At 47.0% G+C, this 24,017-nt stretch overlaps 1 protein-coding gene across 1 annotated transcript in view; it reads right to left on the bottom strand.

The window, feature by feature from the left end:
- The window catches only part of EEIG1 (estrogen-induced osteoclastogenesis regulator 1), an 81,890-nt gene that overhangs the window by 23,853 nt on the left and 34,020 nt on the right, over positions 1-24,017 (bottom strand). Inside the window, exon 2 of the mRNA XM_056860616.1 lies at positions 5,617-5,737. Coding sequence (XP_056716594.1) covers positions 5,617-5,737 — 121 coding nt within the window. The remainder of the gene's footprint in view (positions 1-5,616; positions 5,738-24,017) is intronic.

The raw sequence follows: 24,017 nt of genomic DNA, 5'->3' as shown, positions 1-24,017 counted from the left end.
TCAAAGATCTCTCTGTCATATGCATTTCCTGCATCCTCCCTCCTCCAGCACCACAACTGTTTAAATTTAGAATGCACTTTACCAGATAGCTCTGCTAATCAGAGATAGCAGTTTTGAACCTCGTATGTAATGGGGATGGGGGCAGTAGTCAGTTTACAAAGCCACGGTGTTGTAATTATCATCAGACTAGGACCCACAATACTCAGGGTCAAATTTCCACTTAGACAAGAAGGTCACTGGGTGACCTTGTGCCTGTTACACCTTTGCTCTCAGGGTAACAAAGTTGTCAGGGATGCTCCACCCAGCTCTTGAGCTAAAAATGGATGTGGTTTTGCATTCGAAGTATATTTTGCCATCTAAAGGCTGAAACTGCTGAACTGCACCATGGTTGTTGAGAAGAGAAGGGGTGATGGAGAACGGAACCACGAGGGTTCCTTCTGCTCTGAGGTAAGGAGGGCATCTTGATCTTGGGTGATTTCTCACCAGTTGCACAGGGAGGCGGGACTAATTTTGTCGCTTCCTGTCTCCCGCACGTGTGCCTCTTGAGCCCAGTTTGAGTACTCCCTGAGCTAAACCAAGGACAGGAAGGAGTATAACAAGACATAGAACATTAACAAGAACAGGTGTAAAACACGTTGTAATGAAGAAAAATGAATGTGAAATCACAGCGAAGAAAAGGAGCTGGTTTTGGGGAAGGTTAGGAGTATCAACTGTCTTCTCTAGGTGCTTGACTGCGTGAGACATTAACAGTTCTGTGGGGGTTCTTGCCATCTGCCCTGTCTCTGCAGTCGGTTGACATTATAACTGTACTTTGTGTGTGTGTGTGTGTGCGTGCGTGTATGCCCTTCTTATTTCAAACGAGAAAGAACCCTTCATGGTGAGTATCTAAGGTTCAGGAAGAGGGAATCTTTATCTTGGGATTTCCAATAGCGGTGTCCCTCAATCTGGGTAGGAACTAGTTATCATCCACCACTAGTTATCAGCACTGGGTGTCTGAAGGCAGCGTTGGCTGATGAGAATGAGTTGAGCTTGTAATGCTTGACAAAAGGCTGATATGGAGGATCATGTGGTCACCTTACAGATTTCCTCTACTGAGGCCTGATGGTCAAAGGCCACATTGGTAGCTGTACAACATACCAAGTGCACTGTGATGCCTGGAGGTATGGGAATGTTGCTGGCCTTGTAGGCCTGGCAGATACATTGCTGATCTGGACATCTTCCTTTCCTTATTTGGGGCCATCAAGGAAATTAAAAGAAAGTCCACTTTCCTGATAGGCTCAGTATGTCAGATGTATATCCTGAGGGCCTGTCGCATATCTAACATGTTCCAAGCTTTTTCTTTGGCATGGTTGGGCCATGGACAGAATGACGGTAAGTGGATCTCTTGTCTTCTGTGGAAGAGGGTGTTAACCTGGGAATGTAGGGGGGATCCAGTCGTTATGGAAGATGCATCGACCTTTCCTGACTGATAAGGCTCCTAGTTCTAATACCCTTCTAGCCGAAGTCACCACTGTCAGAAACAAGGTCTTCATGCGTAACCTCTTATGAGGAACTTTCCATAAAGGTTCAAAGGGTGCTGTGGTGAGAGCTGATAGCTCTACGTCTAATTGCCACGAATCAAATCTGTGAACGACATGGGGGGGGGGGCTGGTCTGCGCCACCCCTTTGAGGAACAAGGCTATGTGAGGATGCCTGGTCAAAGGAACCCCTGCCATCCAAGGTATGATGGCCGCTATGGTCACTACCTGGCAACGCAGGGTTGATGCCTTGAATTGCTGATGAACCATGTCCTGTAGGAAGGCCAGTAGTTGGCCCAAATTCAATGGGTTAACCTGTTAACTTTGTCACCATCGACTGAAGGCTTTTCATGTGGAATTGTATATGCGTCTGGTAGATACTTTCTTGGAAGCCATGATTGTTTCTAATACTGCCAGAGAATAACTGAGTTCTAGGAGCCCTTGCCTTTCAGGCACCATGCAGTCAGACAAAACCAATCTGGGTCAGAATGCTACACTGGTCCCTGTGGAAGCATGTCTTGAGTCACTGGAATATGCCATGGGACATGTATGGATAATTCCCCTAGAGATGGGAACCATGGTCTGCGAGGCCACTCTGGAGACATGAACATCACTTCGACCCGCTTCTGATGTATCTTCCACAAGGCTTTCAGTATCACTGGTAACGGCAGGAAGGTGTTCAGTAGTCCTTTGGGCCATGGAGATGTTAGGGTATCCGTTTGCTCCCACCGAGGATGGTGGTATCTGAAGAAGAATCGTGGTACTTGATGACTGGATGTCGAGGTGAAGAGGTCCTGAGTTCCAGGGTGTTATGTTCATCCTCCTTTCTTCTTGGTTCCAGGGACCTTGTGTAGAGAGGCTCTCCAGCTGGATAGACTGGCATCCATGAAGATTTGTATGAGGTTCTGGATATAGGGTTGGCCTCGCCTTAGTTCACTGGATTTGTTCCACTAGATCATGCTTAGTGTCACTGGTAATGATCAAGTCAATTTCTTGTCCCTTTTTGGGATGATCTCCAAATGGTAAGGACGGAGGAACCAATGAAGAGGCCTGGAGTGTAGTCGTGTCCACGGAACTGATCCTATGCATGATATCATAAGATCCTGAAGGCGTGCCATTGACATTAACTGGGTGGCCTTGGCCTTGGAGTGGACAGATCAGAATGTCATCCAGGCATGGGTGAAACTGAGTTCCTTGTCTTAGCGTCAGTGCCACAAGCATTACCGGTACCTTAGAAAAAACTCGGGGAGCCAAAGCCAGGCCGAAGGAAAGGGCTCTGAACTGTAAGTGATGATCTTGGTATGAGAATCAGAGGAACCTGCAGTGTCCCGTGTAGACAGGGATGTGCAGGTACGCTTCTGTGAGATCAATTGAGGCCAGGAATCAGGGCCTCTGTGATGAAGCACAGGGTCTCCATGTGGAAGCATTTGTGTGCCACAAACCTGTTGACATGTTTTTTGGTTGATAATGGCTCTCCAGTATCCATTTTTTTGGGGAACCATGAAGAATATGGAGTAGACTCCTGAGTGATATTCTCATGGAGGAACTGGATCTATACCTTGTACCTTCAAAGATGGTTTATGACTGCTATGGTCTTGTGTGCTTTTTCCTCCCAGAGAGATCTAGGAGATCCAGTCTGGGGGGAGACTGATTAACTCTATGACATACCCGAACTGGATGGTTTGCTGAACTCACTGGTCTCGTTGTGATCGTAGCCACTGTGTTTGGAGTTCTTGAAGCTGTCCCCCCACCAGGAGGTGCCTAGCATCACAGTTTTCCGTGTTTGGCTGATCTGTCAGCCCGATAAAATTGGAATTGAGGTGACCTGTTGTAGTGTGAACCACTTCGAAAGGACCCTCTGTTACTTGACCACTGCATTCTCCTCTGATCGGGTCTGGACCGTGGCAGTGTGAGATGGGAACTAAAGGGTTGTGGTGAGAAAGTTCTCCTGTCATTCTTCTGTAGGTTTCTAGGCATGGCCTTCTTCTTGTCTCTGGTCTCAACCAGAATCTTATCAAGATTCTTCTCAAATAATCTTCTGCCTTGGAAGGGATAGGCCATCACGACAGACTTGGAATGAAGGTCTGCTTGCCAGGCCCTCCTTGTAGAGGATGCCGCTGCCATCAAACAGGCTGCAAACGTCATAGTGTCCAGTGATGCTTCTGCTAAGAAGGTAACAGCCTTGAGGATTCACTCCCTCAGCTGCCCTCTTACTGTCACTGGGGATTAGCTGGCTCTATTTCCAAGCCCAAACAACTGGGACCCTAAAGATAAGTGGCTGCTGCTCTGAGGTCAATGCTGTGGCCTTGTGGGACTTCTGGGAGGCGTAGTCCGTTTTTCTATCCAAGGAGCCCTTGATGGAACCCATTCCATCCTCCGACAGCAATTCCATGGATTGCAGAGCAATAGGGAAATCCACCAATGGGACCTGCAGCAATTCCACGGCATATGGGGCTAAAAAATAGAGCTTTCTTGTAGCGTTAGGAAACTGCCTATTAGCCAAGGGTTTGGCCCATTCTGCCTCCACTAGCCTTTCAAAGTACTCAGGGAATGAAACAGGCCTCTTAGAGAATAGCAGCCTTAGAAAGAACTCTTTAGATCCTTTAGGTCTAGATCTGCCCCCTTTTGCTTCCTCTCTAGGATTAAGGTTTCAGAGAGGTCCAGTGCCATAACACTTAAGCCCATTTAGCCCATTGATTAGGTGGGTTGGTTCCTCCTCCACTATCCGTTCTTCCTCGGAGGAGAACTGCCCTTCCTTTTCTCATCATCTGATATTAAAGAGGGGGTCATATTACCAAGGGAGAGGCTGGTATGAATGCCTGCATAAGAGACCTTTCTGGCTGCTTTAATAGGCCACTGTCGGAAGTCCTCCCTATAAGAAGTGGCCTGTCACTCTCCGATCCTGTGCCTGGCCATGGAGACATGTGGGGGAGATCTTGGGGGGGGGGAGATCAGTGGGACCCCTGGGGTGAGAGGGAGAAGAGCACACCTGGATCTGTTGCAACTTTTCACTTAGGGCCCTCCTAACTACTTTCCTTAACTTGTTGGGACAGGATGGCCACTCTCCCACAGCCTCGAGGGAAGGGCTGTGGCTGTACATAACCCCTTTGAAGCTCCGTCTCCGCCATCTGGTTTGAGGGGAAAGACATCCAGGGAGCCGAGTCTACCATCATAGCCGCTCAGGGACAAACTGGTAGCCATTAAGGCCGCTTTTCCATTGGAGGCCCTTTCGCACCATTTCTTGGCTGTGCGGTTTGGCATTTCTGGTTTGGTGCCGAGCTTTCCTCCTCTTCTCTCTTGCGGTGTCTGGGGCTTCTGAGCCCTCCCCTTGCAACATGAAGGCCAGCAGCCCTGGGTCTGCGCCCTCCTCCAAAAGAAAGCCATCTCTGCTGGGCTCTTCCTGAGCCTCAAACTCCATAATAAGGAGGGGGGGAAGAGGAGGGAAGGAGAAGAGAAACGAGGTGCAAAAGCACACAAAAATAGGCTGGAGCTGAAGAATGCTTGGGAGAGTGAAAAACTCTCCCTAAAGCTGTAGAAGGTAAGAAAAAGAGTCAAAAGAAGGAGTCAAAAAGAACAAATGGGGGGGGGGGGAAGGTGGGTAGCTGCTGTGGAGAGCTATTTCCCAGCTGCTCTCCCTGTTCGAGGCAAGAAACAAACTAGTCTTGAGAGGCTCCCACGCGGGAGACAGAAAGCGACAAAATTAGTCCTGCCTCCTGAGCGACCAGTGGGAATCACCCAAGATCAAGATGCCCTCCTCCTCAGAGCAAGAAGAAAAACATACACACACACACACACACACACACACACACACACACACACCACCTGACTTCTTGGAGAAAACCATAGACCTGGGAGGGACGTAACTGGTATAAGTACTGAGCTCTCTACAGTTTAGGAACAGAGCCGGCAAGGCCATGGTGGGTGAGAAAGTGCAGTCTAATCAGAACTAACTTCAAAAGGGTGGTTTGGGGGACCCTGCACAGTAAACCAGAACAGAATCTCTAAATGCAAGTCAGCTTGCTTCTTTGACATCTTATTGGCACAGTTATCTTTCCATAAACACGGGCCGTATCAAAGCATGAAGCAGACAAATGCTCACCTTGCGGACAGACACGCGGCAGATACAGGGATCCAGGAGGCCTGTGGCAGGATTAGCACTCATTTTGCAGACAAAGGTGAATTTCTTCTTCCAGCGTACACAATTTTCCTGAACCTCTTCTCTGTGGGGAATAAGAGCAAAAGGGAGAGAATGTTAAATCAAGCTTCTGCTTACAGATCCCACAGCCAGCAGTTTCCATTTACAAAAGAGATCAGGGAAGAAGAGCGTCAGGTTTCCTCAGCCAGAAGCAACAACCTGGATTAAGTCCATTAGGGTCCATTATGTCCACCTGGGACTTTGTACATTGAGTTTGCAGCATGCATTTATTTGCACTAGCAGCTAAGAGAACAAGCCTAACAGTGTGAACAAATAGGGACCTGTACATGAAGGGAGAAGAACTTGGGGTTAGAGCTAAGTCGCCCTCAGATGCCATTGGTCACCCTCACCCTGCAAAGGGGCAGTTCCTTGCCCAATTTACAGCGAGGCTCAATCCTGGGGAGGTAGGAATTTATTGTAAAGTCCCACCAATACCATTTTTGACAATGGTGGAGAGTCCATCCTCCCTCCTTTTGGGCTGATGTGCTGCTATCTGCTGCCCATATCCAATGGCATCCTGTAAGCAGGACCATCAGCTCCCACTAGTTTTGGAGGCCAGAAACATTCTGACCTCCCCCATTTTGTTTTGGAAGAAGAGACCCCTTTCCTATAGCCTGCTGCACATATGCCATCTATAGCTAGAGTCCAGAGGAGACTAAATGGGGACATCCTACTCCTACTATTTATATATATTTTAAAGTTTAAAAAAAAATATTCTGTAAAAAGAACGTTGGGTACTAAGCTTTACAAGTAGGAAAGAGCAAGAGTCCAGTAGCACCTTGAAGACTAACAAAATTTCTGCCAGAAATTTTGTTAGTCTTTAAGGTGCTACTGGACTCTTGCTCTTTTCTACTGCTACAGACAGACAAACAGGGCTACCCATCTTAATCTAAGCTTTACAAGTTAATCCTCAATTCTATAAACATCTAATAACATCTGTAAGTTCCAATGGCATGTTTATGATTTGTTTATTGAAGGCAAAAGCCAATACAACATACACCCCTACTGGCCACGCCAGTTAAACATACAACCACAACCACACCATGATTTGGTGTTTCTGAATGCCAGCATTGCTTGGAACCTCCATGTCATGCAGGAGAAAGCCGCTTCTACTGAGATCCAAATTACAAGTGACAGCGGGCACAGCTATCCTCTGTAGAATTGCCAGGTCCCTCTCCGCAACCGGAGGGAGATTTTGGGGGCGGAGCCTGAAGAGGGCAGGGTTTGGGGAGGGGAGGGACTTCAATGCCATAGAGTTCAATTGCCAAAGCGCTCATTTTTCTCGCTCTAGGTAAGAAGGGCGTCTTCAGTCTGGGTTATTTTCCTTTATTTGCTAGGGAAGGCAGGAATCAACAAAATTTGTAGGCCTTCCGGTTCTCTAGGGGAAATGACCCCCTCCCTTCGGAACGCCTCAGTTTTTTGTTTCCTGCCTTTGTCAGGGAAGCAGGTTGCCGCCGGTTCTCCGCCGTTTTTCCTCTAAATTTGGGTGAAAGTTTTCTTCCCCTAGCTTTTCCTTTTCCCCTTACCTCCGTGTTTTTTCCCCCCTTTTTGTCTGTTGTTTGCGGGCCCCGGGGGGGGGGGGAATTTCGGTTTAAATTTTTCCCGCCTTTAAAAAAAAAAAAAAAAAAAAAAAAGATGGCGGACGCCCACCAGGACAAATTCATTTCGTCCATAGATTTGGACCCGGGCCTCCTTGTAGCGGCGGACCACAGCCGCGGAGACTCATCGCAGTCCCAAAAAGGCCCCGATCCGAAGAGGAAAAGAAAACTGAATCCTGAGGGAAAAGGGGACAAAAAGTTTCCCTCCTCAGGAAAACGTAAGAAGACTGGCGAGGCTGCTAGCCAACCGCCACACATACCCGCCGCCACATCGGTGGCGGAGAGGGTCAAGTTAGGCGCGGCTGCTAGCCGGACGCCTGCCGAGGCTGCTAGCCCGGCGCCGAGGACCCCGCGGGCGGCTGAAAGCTCCGCGGACCCATTCGGCAAGGAGAGACCCCTGCTTACCGCCGCGGCTGCTAGCCAGGCTTCCCCAAGCGGCGATGGAGCTCCAGACCCCTCTTCGGCAGCACAACTAACGTCTACCGGTAAGGTACAGACGCTCGCGGGGGTTTTGGAGTTGGGGGGAATGGCTGCCTTAAGAGCTGAGCTCACGGAGCTCCTAAGAAGTGTTTTTGTTGACGGCCTACAAGCGGCCCAGCGGACCCCCACCCCCTCAATCAGAGACCCAGAGGACTATCAGGATCCTCTAGAGGGCTCTAGTACACAGCATAGACAAGCTGTGCCTGCGGGTGAGAGGCCTGTCTCCAGCAAATCCTCCCACCAACCCAGGGGGTCGGTAGTAATGCAGGCCCAATCCTCTCCAGACTCTTCGGATGAGGAGAATGAAGAAGGGGATTATTCATCCACTGAGGAAGATCTGCCTAAGCCAGAGGAGAAACAGCTAAGGCTTTTCCCTCAGGAGGATTTCCCCTCGCTCTTGATTAAGACTCTAGAGGCCTTGGACTTATCTGAACCACAGGACCCACAAGCTCCAGACAAGCTTAAGGGTTCCAAGGAATTTTTCCACAGGCATGCCAACCCCGCTCGGGTCATACCAGTCCCAGACTATTTCACCTCTCTCATTACTGCTGAATGGGAAAAGCCTTTAGCAGGCAGACAGACTCCTGCCATTGCTAAGAAGTTCTATGACTTAGCCCCTGACACGGCCCGATTACTGCAACCCCCGATAGTGGAAGCACCTGTGTGTGCGTTGCACTCCAATGACGTTGTGGCTAGAGACGGTAAGGGATCCATCAGAGATCCTCTAGACAGGAAAGCTGAGATCTCTCTCAAGAGAACACACGAGGCTTCTGCTCTAGCTGTCAGCGCTTCGGTCACTTCAGCCTTAGTGTCCAGAGCGGCCATTGTGTGGACACGCAAACTTCAACAGATCGTTCCTAAAGGAAATAAGAAAGCCCAGGAGGGAGTGTCCAGAGTCCTAAAAGCGGTCACCTTTCTGGCCGACTCTTCTTTAGACACTCTCTTTTTCTGCCAGAGCCATTGCCACCCAGTTAGCAACTAGGAGAGCCCTCTGGCTTCGACCTTGGCAGGTGGACCACCATTCCAAGGCTGACCTGATGGGATTCCCGTATCAGGGAAACAAGCTCTTTGGCGACCAACTAGACCCTATTCTAGTTGAAACAAGAGACAAGAAAAAAGCTCTTCCCAAGAGCTACAAGCGGGAGCAAAGGTCCTTCTCACGTTCCTTTCGTTCCTCCCACACACTCCAGAGATTTAGGGGCGATCAACGAAAGGGATCCTGGGCCTCCGCCAGGGGTTCCTTTCGGAGGGGAGGTCGTTTCTCCAGATCCCCACGCTCTTCCCATCCTCCTGACAGGTCTGGGTATGGGCCTCAACAACCCAAACAATGACTCCAGGATCGACCCGGTGGGGGGCCGCCTCTCTCGCTTTGCGAAAACTTGGCAGGCATCACATGCGGATCATTGGGTATCCTCCATCATCGCTCAAGGATAGCTACTCGAGTTTCGCAGGACCCCACCAGCAAGATTCATCTCCAAAATAAATCTAGGCAAAGAAAAATTGCTCCGAACAAGAGAAGCCATCCAACATCTGCTAGACATCCAGGCCATAGAGCCCGTCGAGTCCTCCGAGCGTTCCTTGGGAGTCTATTCCGTGTTTTTCACGGTTCCGAAGAAAAATGGGGACTGGAGAGCCATCCTGAACCTCAAATGGGTGAACAAATTTGTCATCTACAGGAAATTCAGGATGGAAACTCTGAAGTCCATCTCGGAGACCTTAACACCTCGAGCCTTCCTTACCTCGGTGGACCTCACCGAAGCGTATCTCCACGTCCCCATCCATCCAATGCACAGGAAGTACCTTCGCTTCTCCTGCCAGGAGGACCATTATCAGTTTCGGGCCCTACCTTTCGGTCTAACTTCCGCCCCAAGGGTCTTCACCAAGATATTGGTGACCCTCATGGTAGAGGCCCGCAAACAGGGAGTCCAGGTACACCCGTACCTGGACGACATCCTCATATGTTCTCCCTCTCAAGAACTCAGTCGGATTCACACCAACATCGTGATCAAGATTCTACAGGACCATGGCTTCCTCATCAATTGGGACAAAAGTCAACTGGTTCCTTCTCAGACGCTGACTCATCTCGGTGTGGTCATAGACACTACAACCAACTCCCTCATCCTCACGAAGGACAAGGTGGAATCCATCTCGTCATTAGCCAAACAGGTGGCTGCTACCCAGACATCTCGTCTTATGACACTTGCCAAGCTCCAGGGACACATGGTGTCGTGCATCCCGTCGGTACCATGGGCTCGTTTCAGGGCAAGGCCCTTACAGTGGTTCCTTCAACCGTTCCAGAAGGACATTGCCAAAAAGCGGAACAAATTACTGATTCTCTCGGACGCTGCTCGAGCGAGCCTGACTTGGTGGACGCTCCCATCCAACCTATCTCGGGGTCTCCCTTACATCCACGAAACACCTACTCAGTTGTTCACAGACGCAAGTCTAACGGGATGGGGAGCTACTCTCCGAGGCCAACCAGCGCAGGGAGTCTGGGATCTCAGTCAGCAGACAAGGAGCATCAACTTCCTAGAGATAACTGCTGTATGGAATGCCCTTCTGCACTTCGGTCCCCAGTTGCAGGGGACTCATCTCCTCATCAGAACAGACAACATAGCCACAAAGGCTCATATAAACAAGCAGGGAGGATCCAGATCGTCGTCTCTCCACAAGCAAGCCTCCAAGATACTGGAGTGGGCCGAGATCCATCTAGCCTCGATATCAGCGGAACACATCAGAGGGGTGCTGAACACCCAGGCCGATTGGCTCAGCAGGCAACGCCTCGACGAAGCCGAGTGGGCCTTACACCCAGAGGTATTCAATCAGATGGTCAACAGGTTTGGCCTTCCACAAGTAGACCTTTTCGCCACTCCAGCCAACTCCCAGCTCAAAAGGTTCTATTCCAGATATCACCAGGCCGGAGCGGAAGGGACGGATGCTCTCCTATCCCCGTGGCCGAACGGACTGCTCTACGCATTCCCACCTCTACCTCTCATTCCCAGAGTGCTCCGGCGCATTCGGAGCCTTCGGACCACAGTACTGTTCATAGCTCCGGACTGGCCAAGGAGACCTTGGTATCCGGTATTACAACAGCTATCCATTCAGCCTCCCTGGCGACTTCCAGTCAGACAGGACCTTCTGCTCCAAGGACCGATTTGTCACCCGGATCCCGGGTGGTATCGTCTAACCGTTTGGCACTTGAAAGGCGAGGCCTCTTAGATCAGGGGTACAGTGCCGACATCGTAGATACCATCTTAGCCAGCAGAAGACCGGCCACACAAAGGATATACGGAGCTACCTGGAAGGTGTTCGCCACTTGGTGTCACCGCAACTCCAAGAATCCACTAAAACCGAAGGTACCTGACGTCTTATCCTTCCTCAAAGACGGACATAAACTCGGTCTTAAAGTCTCCACATTACGACGACAATTGGCCGCAATAGCCACGCTGGTACCTCGTATAGGTCGGTACCCTCTAACAAAGCATCCTCACATCTGTGCCTTCCTTAGAGGAGTTAAATTGACATCCCCTGCGGTGGTTCATAGATTCCCTTCTTGGAATTTGCGTTCGGTTCTGCTAGCCTTGACCAAACCACCGTTTGAACCCCTTAGAAAAGTTGACCTTAAGTGGCTCCGCATGAAAACCTTGTTTCTTACCGCAGTCACTTCAGCCAGAAGGGTTTCGGAACTTGGAGCACTCTCCGTCAGGCCAGATCTTTGCATATTTCGCAAGAATAGAGTGATTCTCCGTACTGATCCTTCTTTCATTCCAAAGATTCAGACTCGCTTTCACCTTGAACAGGAGGTGGTCCTTCCTACCTTCTTTCCGAATCCTTCTAATCAGAAGGAGAGAGAATGGCACTCCCTAGATGTAAAAAGGGCCTTGCGCATTTACATCAGAAAGACTCAACATATTAGAAAGTCAGAGCGTCTCTTCATTACCTTGACGGCACCCAATAAGGGAGGCGCCATGTCTCGGGCAGCTATTAGTAGCACCATTAAGGCCTGTATTGCCCAGGCCTATAAGACTTCCGGAGTGGGAACTCCACCTGGCATCACCGCACACTCGGTCAGGAGTGCGGCCACCACGGTAGCATTTAGACACAAGGTGTCTTTGGAACAAATATGTAATGCTGCTACTTGGTCTTCCTTGTCAACATTTACCAGACATTATAAAGTGGACTCTTTTTCCAGAGAGGCATGTGCCTTTGGTCTGGGAGTCCTTCAGACTGTACAGGAGACCTAATTCCCACCCAAGTTCACAAATAGCTCTGGTAAGTCCCAGACTGAAGACGCCCTTCTTACCTAGAGCGAGAAAGAGCCTTGGTTTCACTTACCGTGAAGGCTTCTTCTGCTCGTAGGTAAGAAGGGCGTCTTCCCCGCCCTAGTTAAAAAAAAAAAAAAAAAAAAAAAGAGAGAGAGAGAGAAACAGAAGGAGATAGCTACTGCTACGGGAGGGTGTCTTCTGTAAGACGTGTTTCCTCAATGTTGAAGTTGAATGATTGTTTCTCGTTACCAGTTGTTTTTTCCGTCCCTGTGTTCCTCGTTTATTAGGGGCAAGAATTATAAGGATTACTATATATTGGCATTTTTAAGCTTTTCAACTACTGAGGCGTTCCGAAGGGAGGGGGTCATTTCCCCTAGAGAACCGGAAGGCCTACAAATTTTGTTGATTCCTGCCTTCCCTAGCAAATAAAGGAAAATAACCCAGACTGAAGACGCCCTTCTTACCTACGAGCAGAAGAAGCCTTCACGGTAAGTGAAACCAAGGCTCTTTCTCCAGGTGATCTGATCTCTATCAGCTGGAGATCAGTTGAATTAGCAGATCTCCTGCTACTACCTGGCAGTTGGCAACCCTAGTTCTATGGCTGCTAGCGCCATTTTAAAAGCATTGTAGTTCTTTAAAAATTGCCATGAGACCCTGATGCAGATCAGGCACGTAACAGCCCCAGGAGGTCTCGTTTCTCCCCTGCACCTTTTCAGTGCAATGAGCACTTGAAAAAGCATGGGGGGCAGGAGTTCCTGGGGCTCTAGTGCCACAAGTCTGATCCTCTCTGGTCCCCCACCCCACCCTCAATCCAAACCATTTGCATGGTTTTGTTAACATAAATGAGCTATGAATGGTCTCTACGTACCCTGTACCCCACCCCCAATTCTCACATTTCTCCCCCACCTTTCTTCCTGTTACAGAACAGAAATGTTGATTAGGCAGAGAGACAGCGATATGCAAAATGTCATATGTCTCCATTACCTGCTGCAATGAAAGCTGCAAACCAAAAGCGTTTTGCCTGGCTTTCTGGAGCCCCAGAGTAATCATGTCCCACCCCCACCCCCCATCTCACTCCAGAAGCCTTACCTATAGAAAACTGAAGGTGGAAACAGCCGAAGCCCCTTGCAAAGAGCGATGCATGTTCACATCTCACATCACACATATTACCTGTGGCAAGCCACCTGGAAATGCATATTGGAATGTGGATGGGGCGGGGGGGAGAAAAGCAGCAGAAAATGATGGCATGGGTGGCAGGAGCAGGGGGGCAAAAGGGAAGAGAGCGAAATGACAGGACACAGCACTTTAGATCTAAGGCTAAGGTGTAAGAATGGAAAAGAAGCGGAAATGTTTAGGGATGCCTCAATTGAAGGCAATGGAGGGCTTAATAACAACAACAACAATAATAATTTTATTTGTATCCCGCCCTTCCCCAGAAAGCTGGGCTCAGGGTGGCTAAAATGATGTAATTACAAAAATGTAGTATACAAATTTAAAATCAATCTAAAAAGACAACTAATAATCTTAAGCAGAAGCTTGATTTAACACTCTCTCCCTTTTGCTCTTATTCCCCACAGAGAAGAGGCACCCAGCTACTACATCTTAGGGAGGATTGTTACTTCAAGGTGGCCGTGTAGCAATGTCCACTGTTGGTGTTACTCCTTTTGGGGAGGATGGAGGCAGAAAGACAAAGGGAAAAAGGAAGGGTGTGAAAGGGGGAAGGCAGAGGAAAGGAATAATGGAAAGGACCAAGGAGGGATGGAAAAGGAAGGGAAAGTGAAAGGAGGGGAAAGGAGGCTGGCTCTTGATCTATACCATTGCTACCCTCAACCATAAGCCAAGATTTATCAGGGATGGGGTGAACAATGGGTGGAACAAATCCTTTTTTAGGATGAAGATACATAACCAAGAGTGTGTAGTGAGTGCAGTGGGGGGTGCACTTTATGGATCCAAGAAGGCTAGCTTGATCTATTATAATTGGTCCTTCCTCAGCCCAGAGACAATTAAGTTCTTAAATTATAACTCAGAGAGGATAAAAAGGGGAAAGAAGAAAAAGGTGAAATGATCTTGAGCAGGAATTATCTGTACCCGCTAGCTAACCATTTAAAGAGCACATCAGGAGAGAACAGAGTGGAAGAGAAGCTGCATCAGGGAGGCATTAGATAAGGCAGTGCTTCAATAATTAAAAGCAACTCCCCCCGCTCTACCCCAGGAGTAATGCAAGTGAATGGAATCAGCCTGACCAGGAAGAAAAAGCTTTAATCCCAGCCTGAGAATGCTCTGCTTTCAGCACTTGAATATTCTGTTACTGTGCTGAATACTTAGGTGGATAGATAAAAAGGGCTTTCCAGCATGGTGTAGTGATAAAGAGTGGTAGACTCTAATCTGGTGAACTGGGTTGGTTTCCCCACTCCTCCCCACAAAGCCTGCAGGGTGTCCTTGGGCTAGTCACACTCTCTCAGCCCCACCTACCTCACAAGGTGTCTGTTGTGGGGAGAGGAAGGGAAGGAGATTGTCAGCCAGTTTCTCCTTAAAAGGTAGAGAAAGTCGGCATATAAAAACCAACTCTTCTTCATCATCTCACCAGCCTCACAAATAATAATAATAATTTTTAAAAATAGGACCGTAGCACAGTGGTAGAGCATCTGCTTGGCATGCAGGAGGACCCTGGTTCAATCCCCGGCATCTCCAGTTAAAGGGACTAGGCAAGTAGGTGATGTGAAAGACCCCTGCCTGAGACCCTGGAGAGTCACTGTGGGTATGAGTAGACAATACTGACTTTGATGGACCAAGGTCTGATTCAGTACAAGCTTCATGTGTTCAATTTCATGAGTTTCTCAAAGTTATAGTAGGTGCATGTAGGCAAACTGCCTAAATTAGGTCTTTGTCACACAATGATACCCTGACTTGTCAGAAGAAGTTTCTCTGCTTAGTACTTTGAATGCTATTCTTATTTGTCACAGGTGAGAAGCCTTCTCTATTAACCTCTTACCCCCCCCCCCCCAATTACAGGATGTCTTGTTGGCTTTGCCAAGAGCAGGTGAAGGAGAAGAGGGGAAGTGCTTCTTTTGGTGTCTTTACATGTGCCGCAATAAGAGGATGGCTGTCCTGACCTGGATAGCCCAGGCAGTCAGAAGCTAAGAAGGGCTGAGCCTGGCAAATATTTGGATGGGAGGCCTCCAAGGAATACCAGGGTCGTGACAGGGAGGAAGGCAATGGCAAAACACCTCTGAACGTCTCTTGCCTTGAAAACCTCACTGTCAGATGTGACTTTACAGCTAGAAAACAAGGCTGGCTGGGCGAGGAGCTTTGTGCCACCCTAAGCACCTTTTCAAGGTGCAATCGGCTTGGTTTCAGGTGTTTTCCAGGTGTTTTATTGCATTTTAGTGCCTTGCATCTCACTGTGGGACAGCTTGAGAGGAGCAACCAAATACCAAGGGCCCAGTGTAACTGATGTACTGGGATGAAGAGGGACACGCCTTAAGTTATTTTTTGGTGGTTGGGCAGTCACCTAGGATTTTTGAAGTGGAATTCCAGAAATAAGATTCATACCACAACCATAGGGTCTGGGTTACATGTGGTATATTTTGCCTGTCCATCTCCTACATTTAAAGAAGAAAATTACAGGGAGCATATTTGAAAGCTGACCTGGGTGAGACTGAAAGGGTATATAACCGCTGAGTATACAATTAAAGAAAGAGAACACCCAAGCCAATAAGGTGCCAGAGGCAAGGCCAGAAGACAGAGGGGAGAAACAGCTGCCAACGCTGCCCAAACAAGATTACAAGGCAACCAGGTTTCAAGCTAAATTAGAAGCCAGAAATAAATGTATTCAATTCTTAAAAGTTTACTCTGTGCTCAAGGAACAAAAAATAGATTAGACCATGGTCAGGCCATAAGTTCTAGTTTATGACTAAGGCTTACAAATGGTTGTTTGGTATCACTTCTTTATTCCCAGAAGAAAGTCTTCTATTTCCCCCCAGTTTGTATTGAATATTTAATTCATACCCATACACCCCAACGAAGAGAGCCAAGGTAAAATATACCAGTTCTTACATGAGCCAGCACATTTAGTTCACAGAATAAGTACCAACATGCACAGGATTACAAGAGTTGGGCCCAAAAAGAACACTGTGGCCCCATCCTGTTATCTACTCAAGTGGGATGCCTTGGCAAACAAACTATGGCCACTGCAAAGTAGGACGTGAAGGAGAGAATCAGAGCATGGAAGGGAAAGAGGGAGCACGTGAGCCTGAGGCAAGGAGCCATGATTCAATCACAGCATCTGAACTGCGCTTTGGAAACTAACCAAAGAAATCAGAAGGCTGCAAGGCGGCAGGTGAAGCTGAAAATGGGAGAAACGATGACAGAAAGGATGACAGAAAGGAAGACTGGAAGTTGATCCATTAACAGTCCAAGTTATGCAGAATGGAAACTGGCTGGTTCTCAAGAAATGAGCAGCAAGGCTGGTTACAAAGTGCAGCTAAATCTGAATAAGTTCCATATGGACAAGTTTAATTTTATACCAGTTTTAATCCAAATAACATTTTAAAGAAATCTCCATGCACTCTCACGCTGTAAATATCAATAACATTAATAGTAAGCATATTGCTAGCTGCAGTAGTTAGCTCTATTGTCTTCTTGCAGAGGCAGCATACACATTTTCTGTAAAATAGGCTATTTTCCCTTTAAGTTCCTGAAATCACAAGCAGATCCAGTTCCTACTGCAGCGATACCGTCAGTTTTACATCAAAAGACGGAAGTAGAAAAGGCCAAGCACTTAATGCCAGGCATGCAAACATTCCCCAGTGGCACACAAAGGCCTGATTTAGATTGCGCCATTTGAAGATGCTGCTTAGCTTTGCTTATTTGTCATTCTCAGGGTCATTGTGCTTGGGAGATAGCAGTAAGGGCTTTCAGGGGGCAGCTAAGATACAAATCTGGGTCAAGCCCTTGAAGCAGGACTAATCCCTTTATATGCCTGTGACAGATGGCTCTGCCCTGGCATGCTGTCTCACAATTGTGTTTGGCAATGCCCTAGTAGCAGCAAAGCAGGGTCACACTACCTGTCCCTAATCAGATAGGTGAAGACAACCTCTTTTTAAGAAAAGAGGTCATTTCCTTTGTGAGTCCCTCCAACCAATTGTAAACGAGCAGCTGTTTTTTCAATTGGCTCAAGAGTGGTCGCTTAAAAGGAGCAAGCGGCCTACACAGTCTTACCTAACCTTAGTGTCTTTTGCCACAATGGTCTTGAACACAGACCACATCCTGTTTTTGCCCAATACAAAGTATCACAGTGCTACCTGCCAAGGCACAGTGGCAGTCGTAGAAGCCAGACAGTGCAAGAACACACATGAAGCTGCCTTATACTGAATCAGATCCTTGGTCCATCAAAGTCAGTATTTACTCAGACTGGCAGCAGCTCTCCAGGGTCTTAGGCAGAGGTCTTTCACATCACCTGCTTGCCTAGTCCCTTTAACTGGAGATGCCAGGGATTGAACCTGGGACCTTATGCATGCCAAGCAGATGCTGTACCACTGAGCCTCAGCCCCTCCCCTGTGATACCTTCAGTTTTAGATCAAAAGAGTTCCCCAGGTTCTTCATTCCTTTATAGTATTATGGCTCGGCTCCCTAGCTTATTTATTACAACATTTGTCTGAGGATTCGAGGTGGCTTACACAGCCACCTCAAGATGCAAAAACATCTTATTCAGGAGTCACAAAATTCCAAGCAGCCTCTATTTCTGGCTACACTCTCTGCCAATGGCAGCACCTTTCGTTAGCCTCCCAAGAAGACAATGATAGCCTTTCATGCCCTGCAAGGGGGTGGGGGGGAAATACCAGCAACGATGCCCTCCGTATCTCAGCAGACAGGCCATTCTGAAACATTGGTTTTTGTTGGTGCCAGCACAGAACACACCAGCTTAAGGGAGGGTATCGTGAAGAGGCAATTATCTAAGGAGTGCAGTGGATGCACTTGAGTGTAATGGGAGGACGGCCATCCATTAGGTATGAGGCCCCCAGGCAGTGCATTACGAGATGACCATCACCTTGTAATGGGGCCAGAAGCAAATAGGTCACCCAATGCTGAAACATGGGTGTTATTTCCCCACCCCACCCCAGCAGCTAACACCAGACGCCAGGACTGGCTACTGCCTTTTGTACTAATTGATGCTTCTGATTTTCAAGGGCAGCTGCATGTAGAGTGCATCACAGTAGTTCAGCCTAGAAGTTATGGTAGCAAGGCTCAGTGTCGTTTGATACTGTTATCTCCCTATCTGCACGATGCAACTGAAAGGAGGAACTCCCTTCCCCCGGATGTGGTGATGGCTGCCAACTTGAAAGGCTTTAAGAGGGGAGTGGACATGTTTATGGAGGATAGGGCTATCCACGGCTACTAGTCAAAATGAATACTAGTCATGATGCATACCTATTCTCTCCAGGATCAGAGGAGCATGTCTGTTATATTAGGTGCTGTGGAAGACAGGCAGGACAGTGCTGCTGCAGTTGTCTTGTTTGTGGGCTTCCTAGAGGCACCGGGTTGGCCACGGTGTGAACAGACTGCTGGACTTGATGGACCCTGGTCTGATCCAGCATGGCTTTTCTTATGTCCTTATGTTCTAAGGCACCATTTGGAACTAATTGCCTGGAAGACAACTGTTGTTTTTTTAAATATCAGCACCTGACCTTTCCTTGTAGTCAGGATTAAGTAAATTGATGTGCTGTAGTGGCATGATCCTCTGATCCTGGAGAGAATAGGTATGCATCACGACTAGTATCATGATACTATGATACTATCATGATACTGTGCTTTCAAGAAGCACAGATTATAACTCTCTCTGGGACGGGGCGGGTGAGGCTTCTTATCTAAGCCCGATGGACTGTGGCTCCCAGTTTTTAGCTTGGGAGCTGAAGAGAGACACTGGGGTCACATGCTCTTAAAAGCCTTGGACCAGCAGTCTGGCATTCTTGCTACTGTCCTTATAGGGTTGCAGTGCAACCAAGGAAATATATTCCCATAAATCAAGGCTGTGCATAAATATTTATTAAAACTGATTTTTTGTGTATAGTTTTACATTGATGTTCACCACCTTGAACATCTCTTAAATAGAAAGGGCGGATATAACATTGCAATAAAATATAAGCAAAACCTAGATTGCTGGAAAAAGAGTTTGCTTAGTAGCACAGTACGCTGTGATTCTGCCATGAGAATAAGCACCTCTAAGCCACACTAGATTGACTTTTGTTTGTTTTTTAACTTTTAATACTTTAATTAAAACAAACAAAATGAAATATCAAATACAAAGATACATAAAATACATAACCATGGGCATCCTTTATCAGCACAGGGAAATTACGGTATTAATTCAGCCTATTTTATAGCCAGGCAATAGGAACAAAAAAATACTCTTAAATTACAAGACTGGTTGTTGAAGATAAAAGAGCTATACACCCGTGTGAAATTATCAGCATATCAGAAAAGCAGACACACATTTGGATTAGACCTACTATGGTCAGGGGCTATACAGACCAAACAAACCAGACGGCACAGAATGAAGCAAGATGCAGGTTATACTACAACCATATTCCCCCCCACCCCACAAGGCAATATGTGAGCTATCAAGTTGCAGAGTACTAGCACCAGCCTAATGCTGACCCCACATGCAAACCTCACCCCAAAGGCTAGGTGTTCTCAGCAAGCCTACTGAAGTTTTTAAAACACGCTGCTTTTCAAGCTTTCATAGCCACTACAGATGGCTGCACTTCACAAACTAGATGAAAAGGTGTTGCCCACAAAAAAAAAACAGGCAACATCCTGTGAAATACAGGCATAAACCAGCTACAGATTAAGGAAATGGGGGGGGGGGAGAGAAGAAAGACATTGCATATTAAGTTGCAGCCACAATGTCCTTTAACACTGAGTACACAGCTTGCTGGGAGTAAAGTGTAGACAACTGGGGAAGGCAATGTTAAACCACCTCAGAAGCATTGTCTGCTTAGTAAACGTCATGATGTGACGTCACCCCATGGGCCAGTAATGACCCGGTGCTTGCCCAGGGGACTACCTTTACCTTTTAGTGTGTACCATTAGAAAAGGCTGTCGTTTTTGACACAACCTTTCTGTTTTGTAAACTGACCGGCACATTTTAGATGCAACAGTTCCATAGGGCTTCATGGGTAGATTCAGAGGACTAAGTGTAACCGGGGAAGTTCTGGTAACTGTATGAAGTGCAGAATAGCAGGCACACAGTAACATGAGATTCACAATGAGGACAATCACCACAGGGAGACTGCTCCCCACAAGGAAATACTCACTGCATAGTGATATAATCAACAACACCACATGGCTCTTGGTTGTCTAAACCTGCTTCAAGGCGTCTATATTTAAACACCACAACACACACCTCTTGGTGACCTAGTAGTACATTATATAAACTTGGGGTACGTGCCTGGACCCTTCTGGCAGCTTGCAAATGTCTCCAGAACGCAGAGATGGATCATTTCATACCATGTAAGCATGTCTTCGAGAAGGTGAAGATGCTTTTACAAGTTTATGTACATTTGCACGTCGCTTCTCCAACAAGCGCATGTCGAAGATGTAGCATTTCCTTGCACTTAGACTAATCAGAGACATAGTTATGAAACAATCCTTCCAGGGGAACAGTTTAGACTACAGAACAGCAGTTTATTAGATTACTGAGACTCTCATCCCATGACTGCCAATGCCTATATTTGATCCAATTGTTCTGGAATTTAGTTTCTGTCTAGTGTCAAGACAAAAATGGTTTAACTCTCCGACAAACTGTACATAGCTTCATAAAAGGCCCTCCTCAGGGCTGGTCTTGCAACTAAATTTCAGTATGATCCAATTCAGCACACACATCCACTGCACTCATATGGAACAGGGCAGCCTTTCAATGTGACAACAGCTGGAATTGCACATGAAGGAGCAGTGCTAGGGAAGGGTCATAGCTCTGTGGTGGAGCACATGCTTTGCATGCAGGAAAACCCCCTATTTCCAGTCAAAAGGATCTTGGGAAAAGATTGCCTGAAATCTCCAAGACCTGCTGCAAGTCAGAGTAGATATTACTAGGCTACAGGGACCAATCCTCCAACTTAGTACAAGGCAGATTTTTGTTGATAGTTGAGTTTTGACACATGGGCAGTGCATGTTACTATAAAGTATTCCCTCCTTGTTGTGTGGGAAGAAGTGGTTAGTTTCATCTTGCCTGCACCCTCTACACATTGGGCCTTGGGTGGAAGCCCATGCTCTCAATCTTAATTTTAATTGTTTGGATAATTTTGAGGCCAACTTTTGATAAAAGGCTGAAGGCATCTTACAAATGTAAACACACTGTCTTGGACAGTAATATAAAATACAGCAAGTAGAAAAAAAATCCAGAAAACATGGATTTTTCCCAGAGGAGGAGAGTACAGAACTCCACAGTTGTAAGGGCAGCCTTCAAAGAGGTTCTGATGAGGGTCACTGCCAAATATAACTTCTGAGAATATGAATTATCTCAACTAGGCTCTTTTGGATGATCCTGGAGCTACTTGTGGTTGTAGCCAGGCCTTCAAGTACTTGACAGCATACACACATACAAATTATTTTAAAACTCAGATCTGCCATTTTGAATTAGGGCATGGAAACAGCACAGTAGTAGACAGCACAGTTGGTATAATATTGGTTTAACATTTGAGCTGCCATATTCTGTAATAGTTGAAATTTTCAAACTTTCTTCAAAGGCAATCCCATATAGAATGCATTACAAGAGCCCAACCCTGATACTACCAAGGCATATATAACAGTAGACAGGTCAACTTTATCTAGGAATAGCCACAGGTGGTATATCAACCAAAGCTGGTAAAGAGCTCTCCTAGCTGAATTCATTACCTGTTTAGCCAAAGACAAGGAATAGTCTAGGAGTGCCCCACCAACTGCATACCTGCTCTTTCAGGGGGCTCAAAACACCATCCAGAATAGGTCACACATCCATTTAACTTTACCAACCAATCCCCAGTACTTCCCCATCTTATCTAGGTTAAATTGGTTCAGCTCGTCTTTTAGCACTGCCAAACACTGTTTTAGCATTTGCAGTGCCTTCCACAGAATTACAGAATGTAGAAAAAGAGTTGAGTGTCATCAGCACACTGCTGACTATTTGCTCCAAATCTCTGGATGATCTCTCACAGAGGTTTCATGTACATGTTAGAAAAGAATGGAGGATGAGAGGGACCTCCCCACTGTGGGAAAGGCTATATCCAACATAAAATTGCCTCCTAGGGCCTTCCCAAACAAGCAGTCCAGAAGGATTCCATGGTTGTGTCAGAGTAACAAGTTGCCCATAATAATCTGACAGAGACAGTTGAGAGGTAGCTGTCAGATCAGAGGCATCTAGAATGATGCAAGAGGCAGCAATAGCCTTGCAGGTTCCAGGGTGAACTGCAACTAACCGGTTTGAAGCAGTAAAGATGATGTAATACTGTGGCCAGCTCTGCAGGTGGCCTTATTGGTTTCAGGTGGAATTTTGTATATAAGCCTATGTAACTGTAACTCTGTGTTGGGAAGTTTGGTGGAGAGAAGTGTACGTGACGGTTTGTCTTTTATCTGTGCACTGTAAATTAAACACTGTTTTCTATAAAGCAAGGAGTTCTTGTGGTGTGTCCTGGATAACTACTAATCCGCCTGCTTCCATGTCAGGTTGATGGCATAAAAAGCTGTTGAGCAGTTCAAGAGAATCAGTAGGGATGTATATCAGTAGACTAGCCAAGACCATGTTAGGATGATTAAGGCCACAACCACATTGGAAACCAGATTGTTGCACTTTCAGATTCAAGATTTTACATTTTACTGTAAATGCATGACACAGAAGCTTAAGATGCAAGCAGTGACAAACTCCAGAACAGCAACAGCCCTGCTCAAAGGCATTTTGTCTTGGCCAGAAGACAAACCCCAGCCATGACACAAAAAGTCACGCTAGAAAGTCATTCATTCGTGACTTGACTCATGTCATCCAAGGGGGGAAAAACCAGCCACACTCAACAGATGAACATTCAGCTGTTTCATCCTCTACACACTGTTTCTCTCCCAGAACACTGCAGCGATTCTCTAAACAAAAAGCAATCCCACAATAGAAAGTAAATGGCTCAGATGCAGATGATGTCAGCTTTGGTAATTTCAATTAACGGTTGATACAAGCGACACTTAGCTGTTCCATAGTGAACATTTATTGAATGTCACTGACATGGGCTACCACAGCCTCTTACCCATGAAGTCAGACCCATGCTTTCGTTGCCCACACAGCTATTTGAGTTGCAGCCCTACCTCAGGTTTCCTGTAACCTGATGCTATGGTCTAGCTGCTCTCAACATTCTATTCCAACTTTTTAAGATTCACCTTTTGGTTAATCGACAAAATCATATTTATCCCAGGCCTAGGAAGTCCTTGAGCATGTAGATACCTTGTCTCTGGGTCTCCTTGTGTGGCTTTTGGTAATCACACAGAAGCCAACCAGTTTACCAATGGATACAGCAATACAGAATACTAAATATAGCACACTCCAGAATTGATTGATAGACATCTTTGATTTGACACAAGCACCCACACTATTAGGATGGACTACAATTGCAGGGAATCTTCTACAATGGAGGTAGGGGCCAGTTAGACACCAAGGCACAGAAACTTTTAAGAGGGGCAGTGGCCCAGTGGTGGAGCATCTGCTTGGCATGCAGAAGGTCCCAGGTTCAATCCCTGGCATCTCCAGTTAAAGGGACTAGGCAAGTAGGTGATGTGAAAGACCTCTGCCTGAGACCCTGGAGAGCCGCTGCCGGTCTAAGTAGACGATACTGACTTTGATGGACCAAGGGTCTGATTCAGTATAAGGCAGCTTCATGTGTTTAAGATACTGGGACAACAACAAACCACTTTCAGTAAGGATAAATACACATCACCCATTTGAATT

This window comes from Euleptes europaea, chromosome 14 (assembly GCF_029931775.1).
Source record: "Euleptes europaea isolate rEulEur1 chromosome 14, rEulEur1.hap1, whole genome shotgun sequence".
Classification (NCBI taxonomy): domain Eukaryota; kingdom Metazoa; phylum Chordata; class Lepidosauria; order Squamata; family Sphaerodactylidae; genus Euleptes; species Euleptes europaea.
Note: the sequence above shows the minus strand (reverse complement) of the source record. Positions and strands in the feature narration are given on the sequence as shown.